This window comes from Monocercomonoides exilis, assembly GCF_001643675.1.
Source record: "Monocercomonoides exilis strain PA203 chromosome Unknown scaffold2-2631571, whole genome shotgun sequence".
NCBI classification, from domain to species: Eukaryota; Preaxostyla; order Oxymonadida; family Polymastigidae; genus Monocercomonoides; species Monocercomonoides exilis.
The window spans coordinates 211,164-236,896 of NW_027150547.1; the positions used below are offsets into that span (position 1 = coordinate 211,164).

A 25,733-nucleotide genomic window follows, 5' to 3' on the forward strand; every position below is an offset into this window, starting at 1 on the left:
AGAAAAAATTAACACTGTTTTCCAAATCTGAAAGCGTTTGAAGTTGATCTTTTTATATAATAACAGGCATAAGATCCATTTCAGTTTTTTCCCATTTAAAGATAATAAAGAGAAGTTATGACCAAAACAAAAACCGGGGTTGCTATAAATAATTTTGATAATAAAATTTCCTCCGTTACCAAGCTTGGTTGTGACTTTTGTAATTCTTTATCGTCCAGCGGCTCAAAGACTGTTGGACTGAAAAATTTAGGCAACACATGCTATATGAATTCATCCCTCCAGTGCCTATCTTCATCTGCGCTTTTCACAAATTATTTCATTTCTTTCAATTATTTGAAGGAAGTAAATAAAAGAAATGTTCTTGGTCATGGAGGGAAGATAGCTGCTTCTTTTTCCAAATTTTTAAGATCCCTCCGTAGAGGGAATGAAAAGGTACTTTCTCCAAAGGAATTTCGGACTGTTATAGGAAGTTTTAATACACAATTTGCCAGTTATGACCAACAAGATGCTCAAGAATTTTTAACATGGCTTCTTGATCAGCTTGTATGCATCTACACCATGTATTTTTATTCAGTAATGCAAACTTTTGAATTATATTTTTTAGCACGAAGATCTGAACAGAGTTATAGAAAAGCCGATTGTTCCATATAATGAAATTGATCCAAATGATTTAAGCGCGGCATTAGTCGAATGGGAAAGATATAAAAAGAGAAATAAATCTATTGTAGTTGACCTATTTGTGGGTCAATTGAAATCAGCTGTTGACTGTCCTAAATGTCAGAGACGTTCGATAACATTTGATCCAATATCGATTCTTTCTCTTCCATTGCCATTTTCTGGGGTTCGAGCGGAGTACAACATGGATACAGATGATGAAATAGGTTGGAATGACATGAATGAAGGAGGAGGAAGAGTTCACTGTGTTGCAGTATTCGTTCCGTTACCTCAACAAAGAAGAAGAATGATATCATTCAAGAAGTCAGAAAATATCGTTGAGGCTGATGAAAAGGACGCAAAAAATGAAAAACTCTGTACGAAAAAAGCGCTTTCCATTCAGCCGTTCACACTCGAAAATACGCGAATACCTGGTGCTCTACTGGGTGCCCCTTCAATGTATTATTGTCGCAATTCCCTCAGAGAAAACGAGAGAAGCAACAAGAAAAAAATGGATGCAAAAAATTTGCACAAAAAGCTGCCTTTGGAATTTTCCAGCGCAGAGTACAACTCTCTTCCGCAAGTGGCGCTTATTCGGCCAGTTGTGTTTGACTTTGCTTTTCCGCCTCTTTCGTCTGTTTTTGATTTGCTCAAAGCAGTCGCTTATTGCGTATCTGCAACACCTCAAACGGATGAAGTCAAAAAAAACGACATTCCGCCATCATCATCATCATCATCATCATCATCTTCTTCTTCTTCTTCTTCTTCTTCTTCTTCTTCTTCTTCTTCTTCTTCTTCTTCTTCTTCTTCTTCTTCTTCTTCTTCTTCTTCCACATTTCCTTCATTAAACACCTCTTCGTCGTCGTCGTCATCATCATCATCATCATCATCATCTCTCCTTCCATTCACTCCGATGTCCCCACACAATCTCCTCTGCTGCTCCATCAGCAACTCTGCCATCTGCAAAGTGCACATTCCGTGGGAAGAACTTCCCTCAAAATCGACAAATTTCTTCGTCGTCTACGAAACCAGCGACATCGTCTCCTCAGACTGCATTCAAGAGATGAACTTCAGCCTCAACTCGCTCTACGGCTCGTCTTATTCATCGTCTTCTTATTCATCGTCTTCTCTTTCGCAGCAAGTGCTGGCACACGACAAGGAAAGCGAGACGTGGTGGCAGAGCGGGGTGACCAACACGGGATTCGACGGAAGCGGAGCAGAAGACACGTTTCATGAGAAGGTGTCGATGGATGTGATCAACAGGCTGTTCGAGGCAGGGGTTCTGAAAGGAGGTTCTCAGACTGCAGAAAGAATGATTGTGAACCAGGCAAACAACACAACACCTGTCGAAAAAGCGAAAGTGGCACAGAAGAAAGAGGAGGAAGATATCAACATTTATGCTGCAGGTACAGCTGCTCCATCGTCCTCTGCAAGCGCTTCAACAGCAATTGTGAAGAGAACATTAGACACGAAACACCATTATCTGAAAGTGAAGTCGTCGACGCTGACGAAGAACGGCAACATTGTTGTTCCGTATGATGAGCATGCGAATATGTATCCGTTTATTCTGAAGGTGAACAGCACAGACAGCTGGAAGGATGTGCATGAGCAGATCTGGAACAGGATGAAGACAGTGCTCGATGCGGAGGAATACAGACAGTGGAGGAAGGGGAGGTTGGCTGTGAGAAGGAGGGAAAGAGGAGAGGACACCGCCGAGAAGGTGGAGAAAGAGGAGAAAGAGGAGAAAGAGTGCAATGGAAATGATGAGAAACCGGGTGAAAATCAGAGCGCGAATAGAGTTAAGCAGTCAGAAGGGCCGTATTATGAGCCACTTCTTGGAGAAGGCGATTGCTACGCACCGAAGTTTGATCCGCTTTTTGCAGTGAATCCGCTTTTCTTTGTTCCCGCGCTGCAGAGGCCGTGGTGGGCTGCATATGACCTGCCGTTCCACCACACGAACTCGATCAAAAGATGGAAGGAGAGCAAAAAAGAGGGCAGACAAGAGAAACGTGCAGAAGATGAATCGGAAATGAATGAAGACAAAATAATTAAAGATGAATGTGTCAAAGAAGAGGAATACGAAACATTTGAATCTGGTTTTGATGGCAGTGAAACTCTTCTTAAGCAAATGAGCAAAGCAGAAAACGCCAAATTGAGTGAAGCTGATACTGAAATGAATGAAAATGAAGAGTCTCACATTGCGGAGAATGCCAATGAAAGCGAATCGTCAGCTTCTGATTTAGCTTATTCAGCAGCCTCTTTTGAGAAGAAAGAAGAGAAGATGAAATGTTATGAAGACGATTTGTGGCTGGCTTCTCTTCCGCTTCCTCCGCGTGCGCTTGTTCCGTATCGTGTGGTGTATGGGCAGCCTGACATTTGCCAGAAGCTCATCGAAGTCCCCTTCCCGCTTGAAAAGAAAAGACAACGCAAAGAAAATAGTGAAAATAAATTAGAAGTAGTAGAAGATGAAGAAGATGAAGATTTTAATACGCTTTTTGAAGATTCGCCTGAAAGTGTTGTCGATGAACTGATGAGTGAAAATGATATCACTGTGATATGGACAGCTCCTCAGTGCCTGTCGAAGCTGAAGTCGATGGACGTTCTCTTCCACTGGTCAGCCACAAAACAGGAGATGAAGCAGATCAAAGAAAAGAACACGCCTAATCCAGAGCCTGGGGTTGAAAGCTCTCAATTCTCTTCTTCTGCTTCTTCATCTTCCTCCTCCTCCTCATCATCATCATCATCATCTTCTTCTTCTTCTTCTTCAGAATCAGCTCTCCCACCTCTTGTCTCTCTGCCTCCCGACGCCATTTCGATCTACGACTGCTTTTCGCTGTTTACCCACCCCGAGAAGCTGACAGCGGAGAACAGCTGGTTCTGCACGGTGTGCAAAGAAGACCAGGAGGCGATGAAGCAAATGGAGGTGTTTCGCCTGCCTCCTCTGCTTGTCATTCAGCTGAAGCGGTTCTCATCGAACTCGGCGATTGGTGCGCAGTTCAGTGCGATGCAGAAGAAGGTGGATGTGTTTGTGGATTATCCGGTGCAGGGGCTGGATCTGACAGAATATGAGAGATGCGGGCGAGGCGTGAGGGTGGAGATGAAGAAGATGGTGGAGGAGAACTACGACTACATTCGCATGGCAAAGAGAGAAAGTGCAGAAGAACATAATAATCAGAATGAATTGGATGGAAATAGCAGTACAACTTGTGATTCATCCAAAACAGGTTCCTGTTCTTCGTCTTATGATACAAGTGTGGACGAAGAAGATGATGATTTTCCACCTATTTATGACTTGTATGGCGTGTGTCTTCACATCGGATCGACGTCTGGAGGACACTACACAGCAATGACACTGTCTCCATTCACTGGCAAGTGGTCGCTGGCAAATGACGACACGATCAGAGAAGTTGGGCTGGTGAGGAGGAGAAGAAGGAAGAAGAGGGATGAGAAGAAGGAGGAGGAGGAAAAAGCAAAAGACAAGAAAGATTCAATGATTGCTGAAGATGAGAGCATATCTGTTGAGGAAAGCAGAGAAAAAGAAAAAGAAAAAGATGAAGAATCAAACAGCAAAACAATCAAAGATTCGCAGAAACCTTCTCAAACGTCTGGGGAAGCTGAGTATGAAGAGGTTATTGAGCCAGATGTAGTGTCAAGAGATGCATATTTGCTGTTCTACAAGCGAAGAGGATTGCCTTGGTCGAAGGAGGACTCGCTGTTTGCACTGAAGATGTGTGAAGAGAGAGAGAAGTTGCTGAGAGTGAGCGAAGAAGAGGAAAAGAAGAAGTGGGAAGAAGGGAAAGCAGCGAAAGCAGCGAAAGAGAAAATTGAAGGGGAAAAAGAAGCAGAAGAGAAAAAGAGGAAAGAAGGCAAAAAGGAAGGGAAAGTTGATGGATATGCAACACTTGAAGAAGAAACTGAACCTGCTCACAAATTTGACAGCTCAAAGTTGAGTGAAGACGGCAAAATGACATCGCCTTCTTCAAAAGAGTTAGCATCTGAAGATTCATCTTCTGCATCAACAAATTCTTCATCATCAATTTTATCATCATCATCATCATCATCATCTTCTTCTTCTTCTTCTTCTTCTTCTTCTTCTTCTTCTTCAATTGAAGGAGCTCATTCAAATGAATTAAAAGATTTGGAAGCAGTTGGCAAAGACACTGTTGCTTGTTATTCGATGATGGCTGAATTTACAAAAAATCTTTTGTCTTCTTCTTCATCTTCTATTTCATCATCGTCGTCGTCTTCTTCTTTGCCATCTGATTCATCTTCATCTGAAAGTCAGAAACAGAATGATTCTGCTCTTACTCCATCTTCTGATTCGACTTCTGCTTCTTCTGCTTCAACTTCTCCTTCGTCTTCTGCCACTCATTCTTGTTCCTCTGTTGATAGCGCATTTGCTTCTCTTCCTCCGGTGCCTCCTCTTCGCCTTCCTCCAGGTATTTCTCTGTTCGAAGTGGAAGATGTGGAAGATATTCTCAAAGAAGAGCAAGAGAAAGAGAAGAAGAAGAATGCAGAATCGTCTTCGATTGTCGGGAAATCCAACTTTTACAGCTCCTTTTTGGCAGGCGATACGTTTGGCGGAGATGTCAACTCTTCCAATTCTTCTTCTTCTTCTTCTTTTCTGAATTCTTCTGTGATGCATTCTTCTGCCCTTCCTTCCAGCTATGGCAGACCCATGGAAGAAGAAACTGAGCCAAACATATTCCAAATGGGAGCTGAACTTGCCAAGTCTTCACCACAAAATCCATCGTTGACATTCATTGACGAATGTATGGACGATGAAAAAGACAATTTTGATGATGATGATGATGATGATTTCGATGATGATAATGATGATAATGCGGGTAAGGATAACAATGTTGACAATGATAAAGATGATAAAGACAGTGCTGAGCGTATAGCAGATGAAGCAGCAGAGCCCATCGCAGTTGCCAGCACAGGTTTACCTCCATCCAACTCCTATTTTCACAAAGGACGAATTGTTTGGAGCAAAAAGCCTCTTCCGGAATCCTTGAAGCCAAAGCAGGTGTATTCACAGGAAGAAGACACAGAGACATATTATCACATCCCTCAAGGCTACACAAACCCGACAGATACTCCGACGTCTGCTTCTAAAGACTTGCAACCGGCATTCAATTTGGCAGATGGGCTTTCGAAGATGGGCGCGAAGTTTGACAGCAACTTTTGGGAAAATGGAGCGATGGACGAGGACGAAGCACTGAGACAGGCGATGGAGGCGTCTCTGAGAGACAAAGAGGAGCAGGAGAAGAAAGAGAGAGAAGAAAGAATGAAAAAATCTTATGAGGCTGCTGCTGAAAAATCGAATGGCGGTTCTTCTGGTTCTGTCTCGGCAGAATCTCAAGGCTTGCCAAATGATTATCCAAATGCATTGTCAGACGGAATCAACATCGAAAATTTGAGCGATGAGCAGCTGATGGAATTGGCAATTCAGCAGTCGCTCGATTATGTGCAGTCGTGAAATGTTAAAAGTGACATTTGATGCAATCTGCTTTTTTCTTGCAAAGATGCCTTGTAATGCTTTGTGTTGACTCTCTTTTATGAGATTGGGAATATTTCGTTTTCGGTCTTGCGAATTTGATATTAATACGTTGTGGTTGATCGTTCATTTTCAAATTAAAAATAGCAAATCATTTTTTGTTGAAGTTGTTTTTCAATTTATGTTATTAAATTTATTATTTAGGAAATTTGAATATCAGTTTATATTTAGAAAATAATAATCAGCTTATAATCGTACAATTTAATTTAAAATAATGAATGAATAACTATAAATGCTTATATGGGACAAAATTCTTGCATTTCTGAAAAATTCAACGATTTGTTCAGAACATTTTTTCTATCGTATCATTATTGGATGAAATGTGAATAAACTATTTTTATTCGAATGATCTGACTTTATTCGGATAAACCCCCTTTCAATTGAATGAGAGGCAGTTTATTCAAATAAACGTCTGCTTTCTCGAATCAACCATTAAAGATTGGAATAAAAAATTAAGAGACATTATAATGGAAATATTGCACATGCTTTCGATGTTTTTCAAAAGTTATTCACAATTAACAAATAATTGAAAACGTGTGATCAAACATTTTTTTCGTGAAATACGAAGAAAAAATATTTTTTGAAGATTTTCAATGAATTTTTGGTTAGAGGGTACATAGCGACCGGTATTATAATTGTGTTAAAAAAGAACTATTGACCTTGAAAACCCCATTTATGGATGTTTAAATTCTCAAATAGGAGAAATATTCCATAAAAAACAGAAAATTTTTAGTATTTATAAAGCAGCAGTTATGAAAAAATAATGATCAAACCCCTGAGATATATACGAGAGATTATTTTAATTAGGTTTTTATTGGAAATAAAGATTATCCCCTTGTCGATGCGTTTATTAGGATTATGCTAACGTGAACTTTTAATTTCATCAACTGATTTGGATATTTTTAATTTGAAGTTGGGATTTTTTTTTTAAGTTAATACAGTCAAAACCGGATATAATCACATCGGTTTTTGCAGGACTTTTTGTGACTATATCCGATTGTGATTATAAGCAATGTGACTTAACACAGAAAAAAATGAAATTTTATTTTAGAAATAATTAATTTTGGGTCAATTTTTTTATTTCTGAAAAAACTTGACAAATACACATTTTTCAATAGAAATAACAATTTTTAATGTTTTATTATGTTATTCAGACTTATTTGAGCACATTTTTGAAAAAGCGAAATTTTGAAATTTATGATCAAAAATCAATTTTTCTTTGAAAAATCCACCCATAATGAAACAAAATGTGATTATATATTTTCATCCCTGTGATTATATTCGATGGAAAATGAATGAAAATTAGGCCAAAAATGTCGGTGCATCGAAAAATTTGACTATAAACGAATGTGATTGTATTCGATGTGATTATATCCGGTTTTGACTGTACTCCTTTTGGTTTTTAAAGATAGGTTTTCTCAGCTTTGAATCACTGTAATTCGAAAACCACTTCAGAAATATCATAATTGCATTCATTGGTGATAGTGAAAATTAATAAAAACATATGAATCGAATTTTTTAACCGGTCTTTATCTGCCCACTTACCGAATTTTTCATGATTCACATATGGGTGATTTTTTTTTTGATATCATAAAAAAATTCCGACGTTTGATCATGAAAAATTTCATTAAGGGTGGGGTTAATAAGAGAATTTTTATTTGAAAATTCTTGAAATAAAACTTTAATTGATCATTATTATTAATTATTTGTTGATTTTAATTTGATTTTAATAGTTTTTTTCACAGATTTTGAAAAAAAAAGTGAAAAAACAGTTTAATTGCATTATTGAAAACGAATAGAATGAGATGAGTCGAAATCGAAAAATATTAATCGAAGTCATCAATTCACGACAATTAACAATTAAAAAAATCAAATCAGCTACGCTCGCTTCTCTTTCAACTGTTTTGTTATCTTCCTCTTTCGAAAAATACATAATTTTTGTTTCTTGTCCATTTCACACTCATCATCCAAAAACTCCTTTTTCCAAGAATTAGATATCCCATTTCCATCCAGATCTCTCCATCATGTGGGTGATTGTTTTTGATGTCATAAAAAAATTCCGAAGTTTGATCAAAAATATATTTCATTAAGGGATGTGTTTGAAGGAAAATAATTTTTATCAAATTGTGCGAAAATATACATTAACATATTGTTATTATTAATTATTTGTTGATATTAATTTGTTTCCAATTGTTTTTATTTCAAATATCGAAAAATAAAAATGATTTATTAAATAAATATCGAAAATTCGATAAACCTAATAAAACATAAGTTAACTGATTTCAAAAACATGATAACAATAATTAAAATAATGATAAACATCAATTTCATATTCAAATATATGATACATATTGTTATTGAAAATGAAAAAAAATTGATTTGTTGAAATAGAAAATTGTAAATTGAATCGATGAATTTCCACAGATCTGGTGGCTTACTAGCATATCGTCCTTTCTAATAGCCTTTTCTCCTTTTAATGTTTCTTCTTTTCTCGAAAAGAAGAGGTTTTTGTTTGTTTAATAAATCCAACTACTTCTTTAGAAATAAACATCTCAAATTCCCTTCCCAATTTATACATCATGCACGCTTTCCATATGAATTCGCTCTCCCAACTCCATCGTTATCCTGCATTACGAGATATCCCCTTTCATTCATTTTCATTCATTTCCACCTCCTCCCCTGAAAACAAAACAAAAACAGTCAACAAGCAAATATTCATAATGTGAAAAATAAATAAATATCAAACATCTCTTCACCTGTTTTTTGCCAAACAGCCTCATTTCCATAGCCATCATCATTCAAAATAAATCAATCTCTTCATTTCTGTCTCAGAATTGTTGAACACAACAAGAAATGCATCTCCACAAAATACATCGTGCATTTCACTGAAGGGTCTTTTCAGTCCGTACACATTGTGGTGGATGCCCAGAGGTGTTTTTTTCAGTTTTTGGCATGATCATCTCCTTTAATAATATTCTCAACCACACAAAGAAGTATTTGATGTTTATCTCACCAACACTAGGCACAGGAGATATATGGCGCATACAATTGATGGAAGTTTAAATTTTGTGGAAGAGGACGGAAGTTGAGTGTTTTTGAAAGAATGTTAATATTTCGAGAGAGATTTTTGAATAGAAGAAATTCTGAGACAAAAAGGTGGAAAAGAGCAGGTGGAAATTTGTAGAGGAAAATGTAGAAAATATATAGAGAAGTGGTTGAGGATGATGAAGAAGGTGATTATTGTTGATTGGAGAAATGGATTTTGAAAAGAAAGAAAAGAGGGCAAAAGTGTGCAAGAAGAAGAATATTCTGAAGTGTTTGATTGGAAAAGGAGTATTTTTTTGAGAGGAGAAGATTTTTTGGAAGAGAATGGGAATGATGAAGAAAATGAGTGGATTGATATTTTTTTAAGAAGTTTGTGAGCTGGATGAAAGATGAAACTGGAAAGGAAAAGAAATTAAGAGAGATAAACGCTTTCATTTTTGAGGGGAATGGAAAGGAAATCGCAAAAAGAAGACAAATGACTTTGAAGGAATCAAGCTTTTTTGATTAATAACATTTCATCAGCCTAAATATATGCAATTTGGGTTTTTGTCTCGTTGCGTCGTTAACTTGTTAAATGAGATGTTTCATTCGGTAAAAAACATCACATGGAACCTCCCTACTTCTTCCTTTGAATTTTTTTGCGTTATTCATGGATTTATCAATCACCAAAAATATTCATTTTCATCGTCATCTCATCTTCTTCTTCTTTTTCAAATTCTTCTTCTTCTTCTTCAAATTCTTCTTCTTCTTCTTCAAATTCTTCTTCTTCTTCTTCAACATCATCATTAAAAACAGCAATAGTCAAATTCTTCGAGAAAGAAAAAATAGAAAACTTGTCATCTTCATCTGCCTCTTCTTTCGAACAGTTAGAAGTGAATTCATCACAAGAAATAGCGGAAAAATCAGAAATGGACGAAATCATTTTGGATTTCAAAAGAAAACATGCGCCGCGTCTGCTTCTTTCTTTGAACCTTCCGCCACAAGAAGCAACTCTTCAAAATTCATTTTATGTCCCTGGAAGACAAAGGCAAAAGAAAAAATAATAAAAATTCTTCACAAACATTTTTGACTCATTCAATTGCTGGAATTTGTACAGGCACAGGCACATCTCCTTCTTCATTACCCAATGAATCTTTTCTTTCTCTTCATCAGCCATTTCCTTCTCCCTCTCCTTTATCTTCCTCATCTTCTCCAGCAGAAACAGACCTCTCTCTCCACCCCAAACCACCACATCGTTCTGAGATTGCAATGGCTCGCCGAATAAGAGCAGTGCACCCTCTCGTCCTCCGACGCTATTTCGACTGCTGTACACAAGTAGAAGCAGACCCAAGGTCATCGCCCTCTTCACTATTTTCTTCTTCCTCGTTGCGTCAATTTTTTCGCAACAGATTTCTGACAGGCAAAGAGCAGCAGATGAGGAAGATGCAGCAACAGTTCGGAAGAAGAAGGAAAAGACAATATTTTGTTTTCCCACCAGATGTGTTTGAGGCGCTACCGCTATTTGCATAATTTCGGATTGTAGAGCGGAATACGAAGAATCTTGAGAAAAGGAAGAAGTTGAAGGCAATGCAGATGAAGGAAAAGATGAAAATCAAAAAGTGATTTTGGAGGATTCAATGAACAACACCAATGCGGTTGTTTGAAAAGCAAAGATAATCAAACGGAAGCAGAAAAGAATACAAACACCAAAGAATCAATAAGAAACGGCTGAAAAGACCAAATACATTCCAATGAGTCAAATCCCGACCTCTTTCATCGCAAAAGCAGCAAAAACAACTCCCTTTCCCCCACCTTCTCCTTCTCCACAACCTAAGCAATTCTTTTCAGCAAGAGATTCCTTTGGAACGATTCACTTTACTCGAGGAAAGCGAATGGACTGCGGATGGAGAGGGGTTAGTGAGATGTGTTGATCGTGCACAGCCAAAAGATGAAGATAGAGATTGGTGTAAAAGGTGCACTAACGATATCGCTGTCACCTGTTGTTGGAGAAGGAGGGGTGACGTTGGGTGTGATGAGGATGAAGGATTTGAACAAAGAAGTGACAAGGAAGATGCAAGATCAGTTTCTGAATGAGAAATTGAAAGTGGACGATGAAGAGGCGAAAATCACGTTTTCTTCATTGGAATCAGATGATCAGAGAGAAAACCATCAAAAGCTGATGAAACTACAAGAAATACAGAAGATGAAGGAGAAAGAAGAGAAAGAGAGGAGGCAGAAGTGAAAAGAAGAGCAGGAGTTCAGAAAAATGGAAAAAATGACGAAGAAGATAGAGGAAAAAGACAAGAATCTGTTCAGCAGCATCCAAGGAATACTACAGCCACACCTTGAGACAGGCACTCCGACCAACCAGAAGGAGAACAAAATGGCAAGCGAGGCGCAACAAGAGGCGAAAGAAAGCCAAACGCCATTTTTGACAAGAGAGCGGAAATTGGACTTCATGCTGAATGATTTAGCTAATTCTGACTTAGAAGATTTGGACAATGAACTGGATGTGCCTTTCCGTTATGTTCGCATCAAAAGCGAGGAAAACGGGCAATTTGTGTAGAAGAAGCGGAAAATGCCTGTGTATGCGGTAGTTTACGAGAGGCAGACAAGAACGCGGTTGGATCTGATGAGTGCGCTGAAGATCGTTCTTAAGCAAAGCTGTGCCGACCTGCGAAGAGGAAGCAGAAGTGACACACAGAAAGGGAAGGAAAGGAGCAGGGAAAGGATCACCTCTGCTGTTTCAGAAGGAGAATGTGATAAGAACATTCAGTCAGACCAGCTTGCCCGTGAAAAGAGATGCGTTATCAAAACTGTTTTCTTCGCTGTTGGTATCAAAGTTGGCATCTTTCTTCGCTTCGCAGAATTCAATGGCGATGGATCTGATGCAGAAATACCCTACCCTCAATTCGGTTGCGCCTTTTGATTCAGCTGCTGATCTTGCTGTAAATACAAACATTGCTCTTAGTCCTCTCTCTAACTGCACTTCTTCGCTTGTCAATTCGTTCATTTTTATGAACATTCAACTTCAATTTTCTCCTTCTTTCAGAATCTCTTCATCTCTTTCCCTCTTATCTCAAGCTGTTCATCCATCTGCTTCTATTTCTGCTACTCCTGGCTCACTTTCTCCACTTTCACTTCATGCAGAAACTTCTTCCTTCTCTTTTATTCAACTCTCCATGAATTCGACATCGTTTCTCATCTTTCATTTCAATTCATAATCGCAAAATGAATCTTCATTCAATCACTGAATATCATCTTAAGTTTATGGAGATCGAAGAAATTCAATGTTTATCCGAGAAAAGCAGACCGCCAAGCGGGTGATTAAAAGAAGAGATAGATTTTGCTATTTGCATTTGGAAGCTGAAGGATGCTCCAAAAATTGAAAGAGCGAGTGGAAAAGATTTCTTTGAACAAACAGTTGCAGTGATGGTTTTCAACAGATTTCACAATGCTGTATGGATTCAATAAATCGCGGAAGATGAAATGGGAGAGGAAATGACAGAAATATTTTCATCAGAGCAAATGTTAGACTTCTCGAAAGAAAAGTGAAGATATGTTCTCGTATTGAAAAGAAGATGAAAGATCAATGGTTTTATTATTAAATGGAAAATATTCAAAATTAATAAATGGAAGGAATAATAAAGAAATCACTGGAAATGAAAAAGTTCATCATTTCCAGTGATTTTTGTGTCAGCCGCACTGAAGGTGAGTGTATGAGAAGGAGTAAAAGTTGAGCTGAGGAGTGTGAGAGAGGCGTCTGGGAGGAGGGAAATGAAGCCGTTGAGGGCATACTCGATATTGGCACACGGAGTCTGTTGGGGTCTGCCACAGGAATCAACATCAGTTCCACCATTTGCAACGATTTTGTTCAAAGCGATGAGGAGGAGCCAGCTGTTGAACTCTGCTTTATCAAATAATCCACTATATCTGTATACGTTTGATGAAGTTGACAAATCAAATAAAGGAATGGAGATTTGTTAGCTGTGCAAAGACGAAGAAAAAAAAGAAAAATAACAAAAAATAATAAATTGGTTTCAATAATTTTGTTTTCTTTTTTCTTTTTTGTTCTTCTTTTTAATGTTTTCTTTGCAATATTTTGTTTTTCCAGTTTTGAAATTTCTGTTAACCTTTTTAAAATAAATTTTTCTTTTCTTTTTTTGAAAACTTGATCAAAATATTCAATTTCACAAAAAAATCGAAAAGTATGCTTTTTTCATATTAATGAATACAACAAATATACATTAAAGAAATAAAGTGCAAAAAACTTGCAAAAAATCAATTTGACTATTCGATCAAAAATTACCACAATAGTATTTATTTTTTCGATTTTTGATCTTTTTTTATGATTTCAAAAAAAATCACCCATATTTATATGTATTATTTTTCACATATTTTAGAGTTTGTTTGAGGAATTATCATTTAAGACAACTTTGATAACAACCTAAGTTGGAAATATTTCAAGAAAATGTTGATTTCTTCTTCCTTTCGCATTGGAACGATTTTTTCGTATTGAAAAGGCTATTTACCAAACTGACTGATAATGTATATTAAGATATTTTTTCAAAATTTTGAACTAATCCAGTATCATAATCTTCATTTTTCAATTATGATTTTTTTGAAATGATTATATTTTATTTTTTGATTAGGACAGATATTTAACTAAAAAGCCGTTTGCATTTTAGCATGCTCATCCAATTGCTGGCTGGTGAGTAATGACATTTCTTTTTTGTTATCAACGTTTGCACGAACAAAAAAAATCAAAAAGAATATGCAAAAATTACTCATTCCTTAAACATCTTTGGCAATTCAACGTAAATACTAGTTTGAAAACTTCTTTTGATAAAAATATGGATATGTTAATTGTTAATTTGCTTTGATTCATATTTTCACGTTGCGAAAATATATTTCATTTTTTTTCTGCAACACTTTTGTATTTTATCCACTCACAATCATGTGTTATTTTTCTGTCAACTTAGCATGATCCAAAGTATATCGTCATCTTCAAAATTCACAAATTTGTAATTATAAAGTCTTGTTAACACATTACAACTAAAATTCTGTGTCACCCCGAAGAACAAAATTATTCGTCAGTCACTTCTTCATTTTTTTTTTGGGTTTTAACATTGATGATTGAGTGGCACAATAACATAAAAATGATTCGTGTTATTATTCTCAAAAATTTCAAAGAAATTATCTCTTGCATGACACATATTAAATTTATCAAATTTCATCGTTTGACTTTCAAAAGAATAATACAAAAAATGCTGTCAAATTTCGAAAGAGATTTATTGAAATGATTATTACATCAAATATAGATTCATGCAATATATGTATATATTCCGGATTCCAAATAGAACAATAACTGCTTTTGGAAGATTTTTTTTGTTGAAAAGCATGGCGAAATCGTTTGTTTCCCTAAAAAGATATATTGCAATCAACACAAGTTATGGAATTGGAATTCTTCATAACTATCCATTTACAAGCACGTCATCGTTCAGTAATGACAGATTGAATTCTTCATTTTCTTCTTTCAAGCCAGTTCCTGCAAGTTGTATAACAGAATAATTGCCTTTTGTTCTTCTTTTTTTCAAAGGATATTTGAGAGAACATGTGGAAGAAGAGTTTAAATCAACAATACTGTGATTGTTTGAGAAATTGGAGAAGGAGAAAAGAGAAGAATGGAAAGAAGAGAATAAAAGTGAAAAGCTATCTTCAACATATGCCTGAGTATCCTGAGCATCATCGAAGCTCTGAAATTATTTCTCCGAACCGATGAGCCGAGATCCTTCGAGAAGAAATGTGGAGCAACAATATCAATGGAAAGCGAGAGAGCTGGTGGGGGAGAATAAGCTGCAACAAAAGAAAAAGGTCCGATGGGATAATTGGACGAATTTTTTGAGGTCAGAAGAAATGGATCAGTTCAATGCTCTGTTGGACAGGTTTTGTGTGATTGTTGATCTGTCGGTGATGTTGCAGCAGCTGAAGAATATAGCAAAAGAAGAGAACGCACTAGGAATCTCAGCAAAGAAAAACTCCGATACAAAAGAGACACCGATGAAGCTGAAGGCTATTCTGCGAAAGCTGGACAGTTCCTAAGCAATCGAATTGGAGCAGATTCTGTCACAAGAGGGGCAATATAGGGGAGGAAGAACGTACTGTAAATGCGCACGTTCAGCCAGCGGCATCCAGGTGTATCTATTGCATACTCAGTTATTGTGATAAGACAGGGAAGGGAAATTGTTGCAGATGTTGTGAATCTGTCAAACGGAATCGAGAGAGAAGGGATCAACAGAGAAAGAGATATAGTATGGTGGAGAGAGAGAGGGAGAGGCTAAAGGAGAGCTTTTATGTGGAAGATGGCAGAGGATAAACAAATGGCGAGTGCAAAATGACAAATCAAAAACAGCAACCGCAGCCAAAGCGGTAATGACAACGCTCAAAGAAGAAGTTGATGAATTTGAGTGGTTTGCGACAATGGGAAAGAGGAGAAAGATGAAAAGGAAAACGATGAACAAACGGAGGATATGGAGGAGCATGCGAGGAGCATGTGGAGAGGAATGCAGTGTGGATGTTACGATAGTGGAAGAGAGCCGATGCAATGGACGATTGTGGGTTACTCGCCGATCATTGCAAATATTCAAAGGAATGCTGAGTTTGCATATCATCCAATATGAAACATGGAGAATATGTGGATAGCAAGCTCAACACGCTGCAAGCAACATCAGCCGCAATATTATCCTTTCTCTTCTCGAAAACAAGCACAAGCACAAGCACCATTGTGAATGCAGCAGTCACCAAGGCTACCCCATGCATGTCAGGGAGCATTGATAAATCCAGGGTTCTTCACACACGAAGATGGAATAGACAACCATTTCTTAACTTCATCATCGTTATCGTCATCATCATCCTCTTCTATTTTTTCTTCCTCTTCTTCTTCCTCTTCCTCTTCCTCTTCTTCCTCTTCCTCTTCCTCTTCTTCCTCTTCCTCTTCCTCTTCTTCCTCTTCCTCTTCCTCTTCCTCTTCCTCTTCTTCCTCTTCCTCTTCCTCCTCCTCCTCCTCCTCCATCTCTTCTTCTTCTTCTTCTTCTTCAAACAAAAATAATGCTCTTCGAATACTCCATTTTCATTTCGTTTTCATAATTGAATTATCAAACAACAATAAGTCCATTTAATTCTAATATGCTTCTTCAAAGAAGGAATAAAAACTTTTCATTCTCTCTGTATTTCTTTCTATGGAAACACCACTGCCTCCGACTTTGCATCCATCGCTCTCTTCCACTTCTTCCGCCTCTCTTTCTCAAATACTTCGCTCACACTCCGATCTGGACTTTCCTTCTTCTCTCTTTCGTCCACACCGTCTGCAAAAGTAGCTTCTCGTACATCCGAAAGCAGATTCCAGCCATCTATCAGCTGAGTGCTGAGAATATGGAAGCATTTATAATCAATTTTCATTGAATTGTGCTTCTTAAGAAAATTCTCCATTTAGCGCTTGTCGAAATAGAGAAGAGAGTGATGTGTATGCTTTTGGAAGCAGCACCAGCTCGTTTGAAAACCTCATCTTGTTGAATTTAACAGGAACGGAGAATGCAATTTTGGAGATTGCGCTGATTGAAGGTGAAAAAATGCAAAATGCCCATCGGGAGAGAAATGGCAAGAATAGGAGAAGAGATAGGCGGAATAATGATTATTGACTGAAGAAAGGAAAATCATTTGCATTTTGAAAAAATATGAGATGTCACATCAAAATTCGCATGTTTATTTTAAATAAGAAATGAAAATGATCTGAAAAAAGATTCTTTCAAAATATCACAATTTTAACAAACAGTTCTAAAATCAATTGATAAGATCTGACATTTTTCCCCAACTGCTTTGTAACCACTGGAAAATAATTGATTTCCATAAAATTAGCTGAACAGAAATTGGATTGGACCATTTAAAATGTTGAGAATATATAGAAAGATATCCATTTCTTTGATAATATTGGGTAAGGATTATATGAAATTCATCAATCATGCATTTATCCATTTCATTTCTTTCAAAAGTTGATAAATACTACAACAAACAAAGTTTAATAAACTAATTTTTTCTTGACCAAACAAGTTTAATCAAGGTTCTCTGATGTTGCAAATCAGTCGAAAGAATGAATAGTTGAACACTGTATTGAATATTCTGCGAAATGCATTATTTTCAATACTTAAACATTAAAATAGACTCCGTTCACTGGCTGAAAAGTACTCGTGCGATTCGCATCATCATCATCGGCATGTTCCTCCTTCGCTTCACAAATATTATGATTTGAGCACCACACAATTATTATCTTTCTCCAACGAATTCCTTCGTATTTGATGTTCATTTTTTCATGATAATGAATATCTTCCTTTTTTTAAAACAAATTATCATCACTAATACTTTCTTGTAAGTCAAATATCTTTTTATCATTGCTCACAGCTTTGAGCACTTCATTCAATTTTCAAAGAATGAATGAATTTGAAATTTCCACGATTATCTAATCAATGCACAAAAAATTTCCATTTATCGAATCCGAGAATCCAATATTTTGTTTTCATTAATAATTGACAAGTGACTTGACAGTGACGAAAGTGACAAAATTTTGTGAAGTGGCAAAAGATCTGAAAAAGTGACGATAAAAAAAAATCATTGAGGCACTTGGTCAAATTTTTTATCCAAAATTCAAAAATGAAGTTTAAGTTTGAAAAAAAAATTTTTTTCAAATTCGAAATAATTATGGGGGGAAATATGAACATTCAAGCTTTTTTTGCACAAGGCATTAAAAAATTGTTTCACTCATAACTTTGGCATTCTCAGATTTCAAAATAAATTTGATTTTCATATCCTTAAACAGGCATCGTTGAAATCAAATCAAAAATTGTGAAATTCAACGTATGTTAAAAAAATGGACACTTTTTTATCATGGTTTTTTGTATAAAAAAGTCATTGAAAAGTGCATTATTATTCAAAAAAATATGCCTGAAGCAAAATATTTTGCCCCATATTTTTTTTAAAAAAATAACAAAGTTTATTTATTGTTTGTACGTACCAGCAGAAAAAAAGAGCTTTTGATTAAATCAAACAGTGACAATGTTATTATCAATTCGTCAGTCACTGAAGAAAAAAAGGATCGTCACTGTCAGAGTGACGAAGAGGTTTCCTTTTAAGAATGGAAATAAAATTTTGTTCTCATTATATGGCTGATCCTTTTCGAAATCATTCTTTCGTTCGAGTTTTGATCAAAAATATAATCTCAATGGGATTTTGAAAATATGAACGATATCGGTTTATGCACACACAGCCTGTCCAAAAAAATGTTGATCATCACTCAAAATAAAAAAAAGGAAAAAGAAAAAAAAAGACTCTCCCTATATCGATTGCTGAAATAACGAGAAAAATTTAATTTTAACAATATTCTTATAAGATGCGAGAACACCAAACAAAAGGACGTTATTGAGCAGCCAAGTTCCAAATATATCAGAATACAGAGTTGAATACATCGCAACGCATTTTTCACATCCTTTGGAAGAAATGATTCATGAAAAAATAAGAATGAGAGCAGCTTTGAAAGAAAAGGAAGACAGAGAATAAAAATTTGAAAAATTTAGGAAGAAGGATACTGATGTTGAAGGAAAATGCAAAAGGCCACACACTCCAGCAACTGTTGAAAAAAGAAAAAAGAACTAACGGATTTATTCAGAATTCAGGGAAGAAACAAGTCCAAAAGCTGGTATGCGAATGAATGTTCCTTTGCAAACATCACCACCAGCAAATATTCACAAAAACTGCAGATTGGTATAGATATTATTTCCAATGAAAAACAAAAAGGAATGAAAAAATAGAGAATAATGATCGATACAAGAATCTCAAAAAAACAAAAAATGGAGCTAAATCCATTATCCACCCTTCGAACGATATCACACATGCTTTCTTCAACTGGTTTGCATATTTCAAAATCTTCTGTGCACCATGCGCTTCAAGAAAAAAACAATGATACATATTTATTCCCCATATTTTCTTTCAAGAGAATTACTGTCAGGCCAGGATAGGCAAACATCGATGAAAATAAGAAACAAAGTATTCATTTCATTGATAAATAATCTCAATACGAGAAAGATGGCTCGTTAATTTTCAACATCGATAAGACGTCATGGAATGTCAATTGCATAAGATAATACGGTTGGGAATAAAGAGGAGAAAAAGTGTTGGTTCCTCCACCTCCACTATTTCAATATATTGCAGCTATCACATCAATATCCATGTAAGGAATGGGACGTACAGAAGTGATAAGAGGAACAGTCAACCATGAAGTGTTTGAAGTCTACATTAAGCGTTTTCTATTTTCCATGAAAATTTTTAAATCATCTGTGATCGTAATGGATAATGCAACAATCCATCATATTAGCACGGACAGTCTTATTGAAGAAGCTGAGCATGTTTTGCTATTTAACGATGCATATTCTCCAATTTTGAACCCAATCGAGAATATATTTGGAATTTGGAAGGCAAGAGTTGAACCAAATACGTCAAAGAAGGAAGAAGAGTCGAACTTTTTCTCTGAAATGGCAAAAACCTTTGTCTAAATTTCTGCCAGAGAAGTCAGAAAAACCATTATGGATGCCGAAACAAATATATGGCCGCAGGTCATATCCTTGAAGGATCTGTGAAGTTTTCACTTTAAATTTTTTTCCACATTTCATAAGTTTTTTTGTTTCAAACGCAACATTCGCTTTCTTATTGCTATGTTTTTTTTTTGAAACGAAAACAAAGAAGAAAAAACATTTGTGTAACTTCTTCATTTATTTGTTCGTTCATTATATTTTTGAAACTTCTATTAACAAAACAAAAACAAATATTAAAAACATCTTTTTGTTTTTTATTATAAAAAAATAAAATCACATTATCCAATAGTTTCACAAATTCTATTGGATGAGGTTGTCATTGAAATGAATTCAATAGCTTAAAAAAACAATAAACAATACATCAACAACTATTCTTCAAACATGCTTGATTGAAAGGAAATAAGTAGTTGCAATAGAAATCAAAAAAAATGATGATGACAAATTTTAAAAACAAACAAAAACTTCACAACCTGCGAAGCAAAATAAAAGCACTATGTTAAATTCTTCCACTTGTTTGTTTAACAAAAAGATATACACAAACAAACACTATTCTGTTGAAAAATTAACTATTTGCCAAGCAATTCATTATCAATATAATAACTAATATAAAGATAATGTTTCAATTTCCAAAACAACACACCCTTGTGTCTTTTTTGCTTCAGAGTTCATTTATTCATTGAAAATTCACAAATTAATGAAAAGAAAAAGTTTCCACAAGCGAAATAGGAACACCTTTTTTTATTTTGAGTGATGATCAACATTTTTTTGGACAGGCTGTGTGTGCATAAACCGATATCGTTCATATTTTCAAAATCCCATTGAGATTATATTTTTGATCAAAACTCGAACGAAAGAATGATTTCAAACAGATTCAGCCATATATCATGTTTTATTCATTTTTTTCCAAAAAGTGATCATTACGTAATTATATATCAAAAACAAAAAATATGTTTATTTTGATGTTAGCGGAGTGATCGACAACAAACAAAGCATATATTACTGAAGGGCTCAGTCGAGTCGACAGGTTTGTGCAGCTTTCATCCTTTGTCACTTTCTCCGTTGACAAATTAAATTACGTATTCATTCATCGATTTTTTTCACAAAGCCTCTCAATATACTTTTTTTCTGCTTTCTTCTTCACTTTCCTCCATTGCGGGTCTTGTGATTTCTCCGTAGTCAACATTCGAATTCCTTCAGACTTTCTTTGCATTATCGTTCACAATCTCTCTCAAATCTTCCGCCTTATTTGAAACCTTCTTCCAACAAGCATTAAACATTATTAATCCAATCAAATGAATCAAATGAATTATTGTTGTTATAACAATTGCAGTCGGTATTTGAGACGATATTCTTTCTCTTCTTCCTTCAACAATTCTTTCATCGATTTTTATTCAACTTCGCTGCTGTTCTTCAAAAAAAATTGTTCTGTCGATGCACTGTATATGAGCTTTTAAACATGACGCTTGCAGCCACTTCAGTATTGTTGGACACCGAAGTCGCGATTGAGGCAAGATTATTGAATGGATTACAGTTTCATTTTCTGAATGTTAAACTTTCAGCGGATATTTCTAAGTTTGTGGAGGGATTCATTGACAAAATCAATCTGGAGGAGCTGGTGCCAGGGAATGAACGAAGAACCAATGAGTTCCAGGGAAATGGCATTGTCTTCTTAACAAGATATCACTGGATTCAGCTTGTTGAATGAGAAACGGGATGCTCTTTCTGAAGCTATTTTAACAATGTTCTCTAACTGGTGGAAATACACATCGAGGTGTTCGGAAGAAAGCCATCCCCGACTTTCGGGCTTTGATTAATCAATAGCACATGGTCTGAACAGATGATATTGAACCCCATGGACGGATAGCCTATTGCATTCGGACTGTTGTTGGCAAATAATCAAAATTGCACGGAGATGCTTCCACCGGACACAGACAGTCCTTCTTTCGATGAGTTGGGAACAGTCGTATCTATTATCCTTCCTGAACAATTCTGAAGATCAACCATCGATCCACTCCACTGGCACAGCTCTTTTGATCGCTTATCATTCGCTCTCAACTCCGGTGCGCTGGTTGCTCCATCAAACACACTCGAAGACGTGCAAGCATCCACCAAATCTGCCAACGCTGCAATGCTCCCTTTTTCAGATGGCGAAGCACACTTTTTGTTCGTGCAGTTCTCCAATTCCATCAACACAGGCGAAGATGAAACAGCCAAGCGGATCGGGCTAAGCGAATCTAGGGTTATGTTTATAAATGATAACTGCTTCAGATTGAATGTGGAAGGATTTGAAGCCATGCTTACTGCACACACATCCCCAATCATTGTGTTTGAAATAGACAAGAAATTCATTTCGACATTTACATCTCCGCATTCAACAGAAACCAATGACTCTCTTGAAACGCAAGTATCATCTAAATCCAAATGAATTCCTTGGATGTTAGAATGATCTCCGAACCGTCTGAGGAAAACGCAATCAAGCTTGTTTAGCTCTCTGCATTTCTGATTTGAACCTTCTTAAGCTGAGAGTCTTTGCAGCTCCGAAGGATGAAAGCTGATCGATCAAACATGCAGCTGGAAACAAGCACTTGCTGCATAGAAAGGTTCACCAGATTGCGGAAGTCCAATAACACATCAGAATTCACATCAGAAATGTTCAAGTTCATATATGATCAAAATTGTACACCTCTTGCTGCCACACACAAAGAACTTAGACGTCAGAAAGTCAAAGTGCACCAGTTAATCGACAGTCTGCCATTCTCAACGAGAATGATGAAGCAATTCAATTTGTATTCGGTGTTTCCTCTCAAAGGTTCTTGAGAAAATATTGTATAAATAATCGACAAGCTGCCATCAGTCAGTGATAATAAACTGGAGCGCAGAGAAGAAAAAACTCTTCCAAACAAATATGAAAGTGATTTCGTTCACACTCAGCAAGCACGAATCGAGAATGCTTGCCTTGCTTCTGATGCTGCTATTCAGCACAATATTCCCCCTGACGCCTTCCGCATCCAACGACTTGATTGAGACATCGCAAGCGCTTGCTTCTTTTGACACTACAGCACTTTTGTCAATCAGCAAATTGCTGAAAACTGAAGGAATGATGTGGAGCAGCGCAACATTCAACGAAATGCATGGTTCGCTCATTGCACCACACTGGCGCGTGTCAGAGGCATTGTCGACTGAAGAAGATGCAAATATTGTCTCACTTTGACATTCAATCACGATGAGCAAGAGATCTTGCTCGTCATTATAATTCTGAGCTGTGCATCCCCACATTGCAAACTCCCGAACAAATGGAGGCATGAAGTCGAGTTGAAAGAGCTCCGTCCCGATCTGAATTACAACATTCTCGCATTTCACATACATGTTTCTTCCCACAAATGCTTTGTTCTCTATGAACGTGGTGTTTTTCAACAGGAAAGGAAGCGGGCCATCACTTGTGATCAAAGAGCAATCCAGGAATATTGAGCCTCCTCATCCAGTTACAGAGCAGAAACATCCAGAGATAGTTGAAAAACTACTCTCATAATAGCTTCCTTCGCTGAGACTCATAATTATTCCTCCGCCGCTCTGCCTTTAACTGATTCCGCTGTTCTTGATAGACGTGTTTTGCACAGACATTCTGCAAGACTCACTACCAACGCAGCTGATAAGGAAGGTTCAGAAGGAATATTTAGGAGAAGTGAGCGAAGGAACAGCATTTGAGTTATGCTGTTGAACTATCGCATTCATATAATCCCTGTGACTCGTCTTGCAATTCAGCCTGCGCAAATACTTCCACAATGCTTTTGCGCATCGGTTCAATATTGCTCATCGAGATATTCGTCAAGTTAACGCTGCTGCCTACTGATTCCATCAGAATGTGACTTTTGCAAGACGGATTGGAACGAGCAGAATAATATTTCACAGTTTCAGGCAGGAGACAACGCAACAAGGAATGTCTGCTCGAGAAGCGCAGACAAACAGCAAGAGAAAGACGATTGAATTTCGTTCATTATTCAATGAAATAATGAAGACATGTTTACTTGTTTTTCTTGTCTTTTTGAAAAAAAATAACATCAATTTCAGATATTATCCAACAATTTTTTTCGACTATAAATGTTATTTGCCCAAGCAGAACAGAAAGAAAGTTGTTTGCACGTATATTGACACAATCCAATTCATTATTCAACATAATTTCAATTTTCATTATTTGCGAAAATAAATAAATGCTAAACATTTCATAATTCATGAAATTCTTCTTTTTGCCATTTTAAAAAATGTTAAAACATGTTGTTTGCATACTTAGAAGTTAAATAATCAACGAATATAATGCTTATGTGTTTTTAATCACATATTGGGAAAAAGAATATTAACAGTTTTTCTGGTTTTTTGTTCATTTCGATCATTAAAAAAATTTGATGAAAACAACAAAAATCATTTCCAAAACTGCATCTTTAATAAACAAATAATATTTGTGTGTTTTCACAATCATTTTTATTCATTTTAAATATTTGTTTTTTATCATAATTTTCGAAATTCAATTGAACTCGGTCTATCTTAAATGAACTCAGTTCATTCTAATAAACATGATCTATTCGAATAAACATGAATTCATCAGAACAAACCTGGTTTATTTTAATAAAAAAACCTATTCACAATTCATCTATTAAAAAAAAATTTTTTTTTATTATTTTAATTTTATTTTATTTTATTTTATTTTATTTTATTTTATTTTATTTTTTATTTGTGTGGCATCATCAGACAAAAGAATTCTAATTCTTAAAAAAAATATTTATTTGCATTATTTCTGAAAATAACAACAAAAAGCAACAGATTGTTCATTTGACAAATGTTTTGCAACAAAGTCATATTTTTTTAGTTGTGTGTTTTTTGGAAATCACAAGAACTGACATTTCTACTAAAACAACATTTTGATAAAAAGAAATCAATGAATCAGAAAAAAGTTCCATAAATGTTCATTGATGTGATAATCAGGAATGCACAAGTTTGAAGTGTTCTCTTTCTTTTTGTTGAACCATTTTTGTCAGTTTATGACGATGATGATTGTTTAACATGGCTCAAATGAACAGCTATTTTTTTTTTTTTCTCTTTTGAAGAAGAGATGAAAACAATCAGCGATCATCTGTCTCGCTAACACATCCTTTGCTTCATCATCCTTTTGCCTCAAAAACTGATTGAAAAAATCAGAATCAAGCTCTTGAGTTGAGTGTTTGCTTTTAATAAAAAGCGATTTAAAAATTCGTGATGCAACATGAGTGTCTAAAAATACTTCAAACATATCATTGCGCCATGCAGTCCAATGATATAGTTAAAAAGAAAAGCAAGCAAATAAGTTGTGATGATGTGACAGAAATATTCAAAAAAGAAAAGAAAAAAGTTGAGAATGTCAAAAAAGTCAAAGTCAAGAAGAAATTTGAACAACAACATTACAGCTGGAAAAAACTTTTTCTGAAAATAAACATATCGGGTGAAATGCTTCCTTATATTCTTCCGGTTGGAAAAAGATGCAAACACAGCAACTATGGGAAAAACAATAAAAATCGAAAAAAATAATTGAATCGAAAAATGAATATAAAAGATTTTGTGAAAGATTGAGGCACAACAGCAACGGCAACAATAGACAACTTATCAGAATGAAAAAGTTATTTCAATTCTTCTCTTTCAGAAGATGCAGCAAAAAGTTTGATTGAGAGGGTCTTTCATTTTTACAAATGAACTGATTTTCAGGGAGCAAAACAGTTCCATCATTGATTCCACCAGTCGGCACATGTACATTAAAAGTTCTTTCATATTATTAATTTTTCTGATTTCTGTGCTTCATTCTCCCCTCCCTCTCATCCTCCTTTTTCTGAAAC

The 25,733-nt window shown here is 35.9% G+C and overlaps 7 protein-coding genes across 7 annotated transcripts; 4 read left to right on the top strand and 3 right to left on the bottom strand.

Annotated features, from left to right (window-relative positions):
• The first annotated feature begins 58 nt into the window (after positions 1 to 58).
• MONOS_543 (putative Ubiquitin carboxyl-terminal hydrolase 4) lies at positions 59 to 6,445 on the top strand. The gene is made up of 2 exons (XM_067875576.1): positions 59 to 543; positions 605 to 6,445. The coding sequence occupies exons 1-2, from the start codon at positions 118 to 120 to the stop codon at positions 6,134 to 6,136; spliced, it is 5,958 nt and encodes a 1,985-aa protein (XP_067735561.1). The 5' UTR covers positions 59 to 117; the 3' UTR covers positions 6,137 to 6,445.
• A 3,815-nt stretch (positions 6,446 to 10,260) lies between these two features.
• On the bottom strand, positions 10,261 to 10,766 carry MONOS_16915 (uncharacterized protein; the record flags this gene model as incomplete). The annotated part of the gene is made up of 2 exons (XM_067869787.1): positions 10,261 to 10,273; positions 10,321 to 10,766. The coding sequence occupies 2 exons, from the start codon at positions 10,764 to 10,766 to the stop codon at positions 10,261 to 10,263; spliced, it is 459 nt and encodes a 152-aa protein (XP_067735562.1).
• Positions 10,767 to 11,186: 420 nt separating this feature from the next.
• Positions 11,187 to 11,480, top strand: MONOS_542 (uncharacterized protein; the record flags this gene model as incomplete). Its single annotated transcript, XM_067875565.1, has 1 exon — positions 11,187 to 11,480. The coding sequence occupies one exon, from the start codon at positions 11,187 to 11,189 to the stop codon at positions 11,478 to 11,480; it is 294 nt and encodes a 97-aa protein (XP_067735563.1).
• A 33-nt stretch (positions 11,481 to 11,513) lies between these two features.
• MONOS_541 (uncharacterized protein) lies at positions 11,514 to 11,804 on the top strand (the record flags this gene model as incomplete). The annotated part of the gene is made up of 1 exon (XM_067875554.1): positions 11,514 to 11,804. The coding sequence occupies one exon, from the start codon at positions 11,514 to 11,516 to the stop codon at positions 11,802 to 11,804; it is 291 nt and encodes a 96-aa protein (XP_067735564.1).
• Positions 11,805 to 11,816: 12 nt separating this feature from the next.
• Positions 11,817 to 12,167, top strand: MONOS_16916 (uncharacterized protein; the record flags this gene model as incomplete). The annotated part of the gene is made up of 1 exon (XM_067869788.1): positions 11,817 to 12,167. The coding sequence occupies one exon, from the start codon at positions 11,817 to 11,819 to the stop codon at positions 12,165 to 12,167; it is 351 nt and encodes a 116-aa protein (XP_067735565.1).
• A 3,891-nt stretch (positions 12,168 to 16,058) lies between these two features.
• MONOS_540 (uncharacterized protein) lies at positions 16,059 to 16,696 on the bottom strand (the record flags this gene model as incomplete). The annotated part of the gene is made up of 2 exons (XM_067875543.1): positions 16,059 to 16,330; positions 16,561 to 16,696. The coding sequence occupies 2 exons, from the start codon at positions 16,694 to 16,696 to the stop codon at positions 16,059 to 16,061; spliced, it is 408 nt and encodes a 135-aa protein (XP_067735566.1).
• A 5,075-nt stretch (positions 16,697 to 21,771) lies between these two features.
• On the bottom strand, positions 21,772 to 23,241 carry MONOS_539 (uncharacterized protein; the record flags this gene model as incomplete). The annotated part of the gene is made up of 2 exons (XM_067875531.1): positions 21,772 to 22,286; positions 22,803 to 23,241. 2 exons carry the CDS (start codon positions 23,239 to 23,241, stop codon positions 21,772 to 21,774), a joined length of 954 nt encoding a protein of 317 aa, XP_067735567.1.
• Between the last annotated feature and the right edge of the window lie 2,492 nt (positions 23,242 to 25,733).

Excerpts from the sequence above, each read along its gene's own strand:
- MONOS_543 (XM_067875576.1), top strand. The coding sequence starts at position 118 with ATGACCAAAACAAAAACCGGGGTTGCTATAAATAATTTTGATAATAAA. Across the intron at positions 544-604 it reads CATGGCTTCTTGATCAGCTT|CACGAAGATCTGAACAGAGT; the intron begins GTATGCATCTAC and ends TATATTTTTTAG.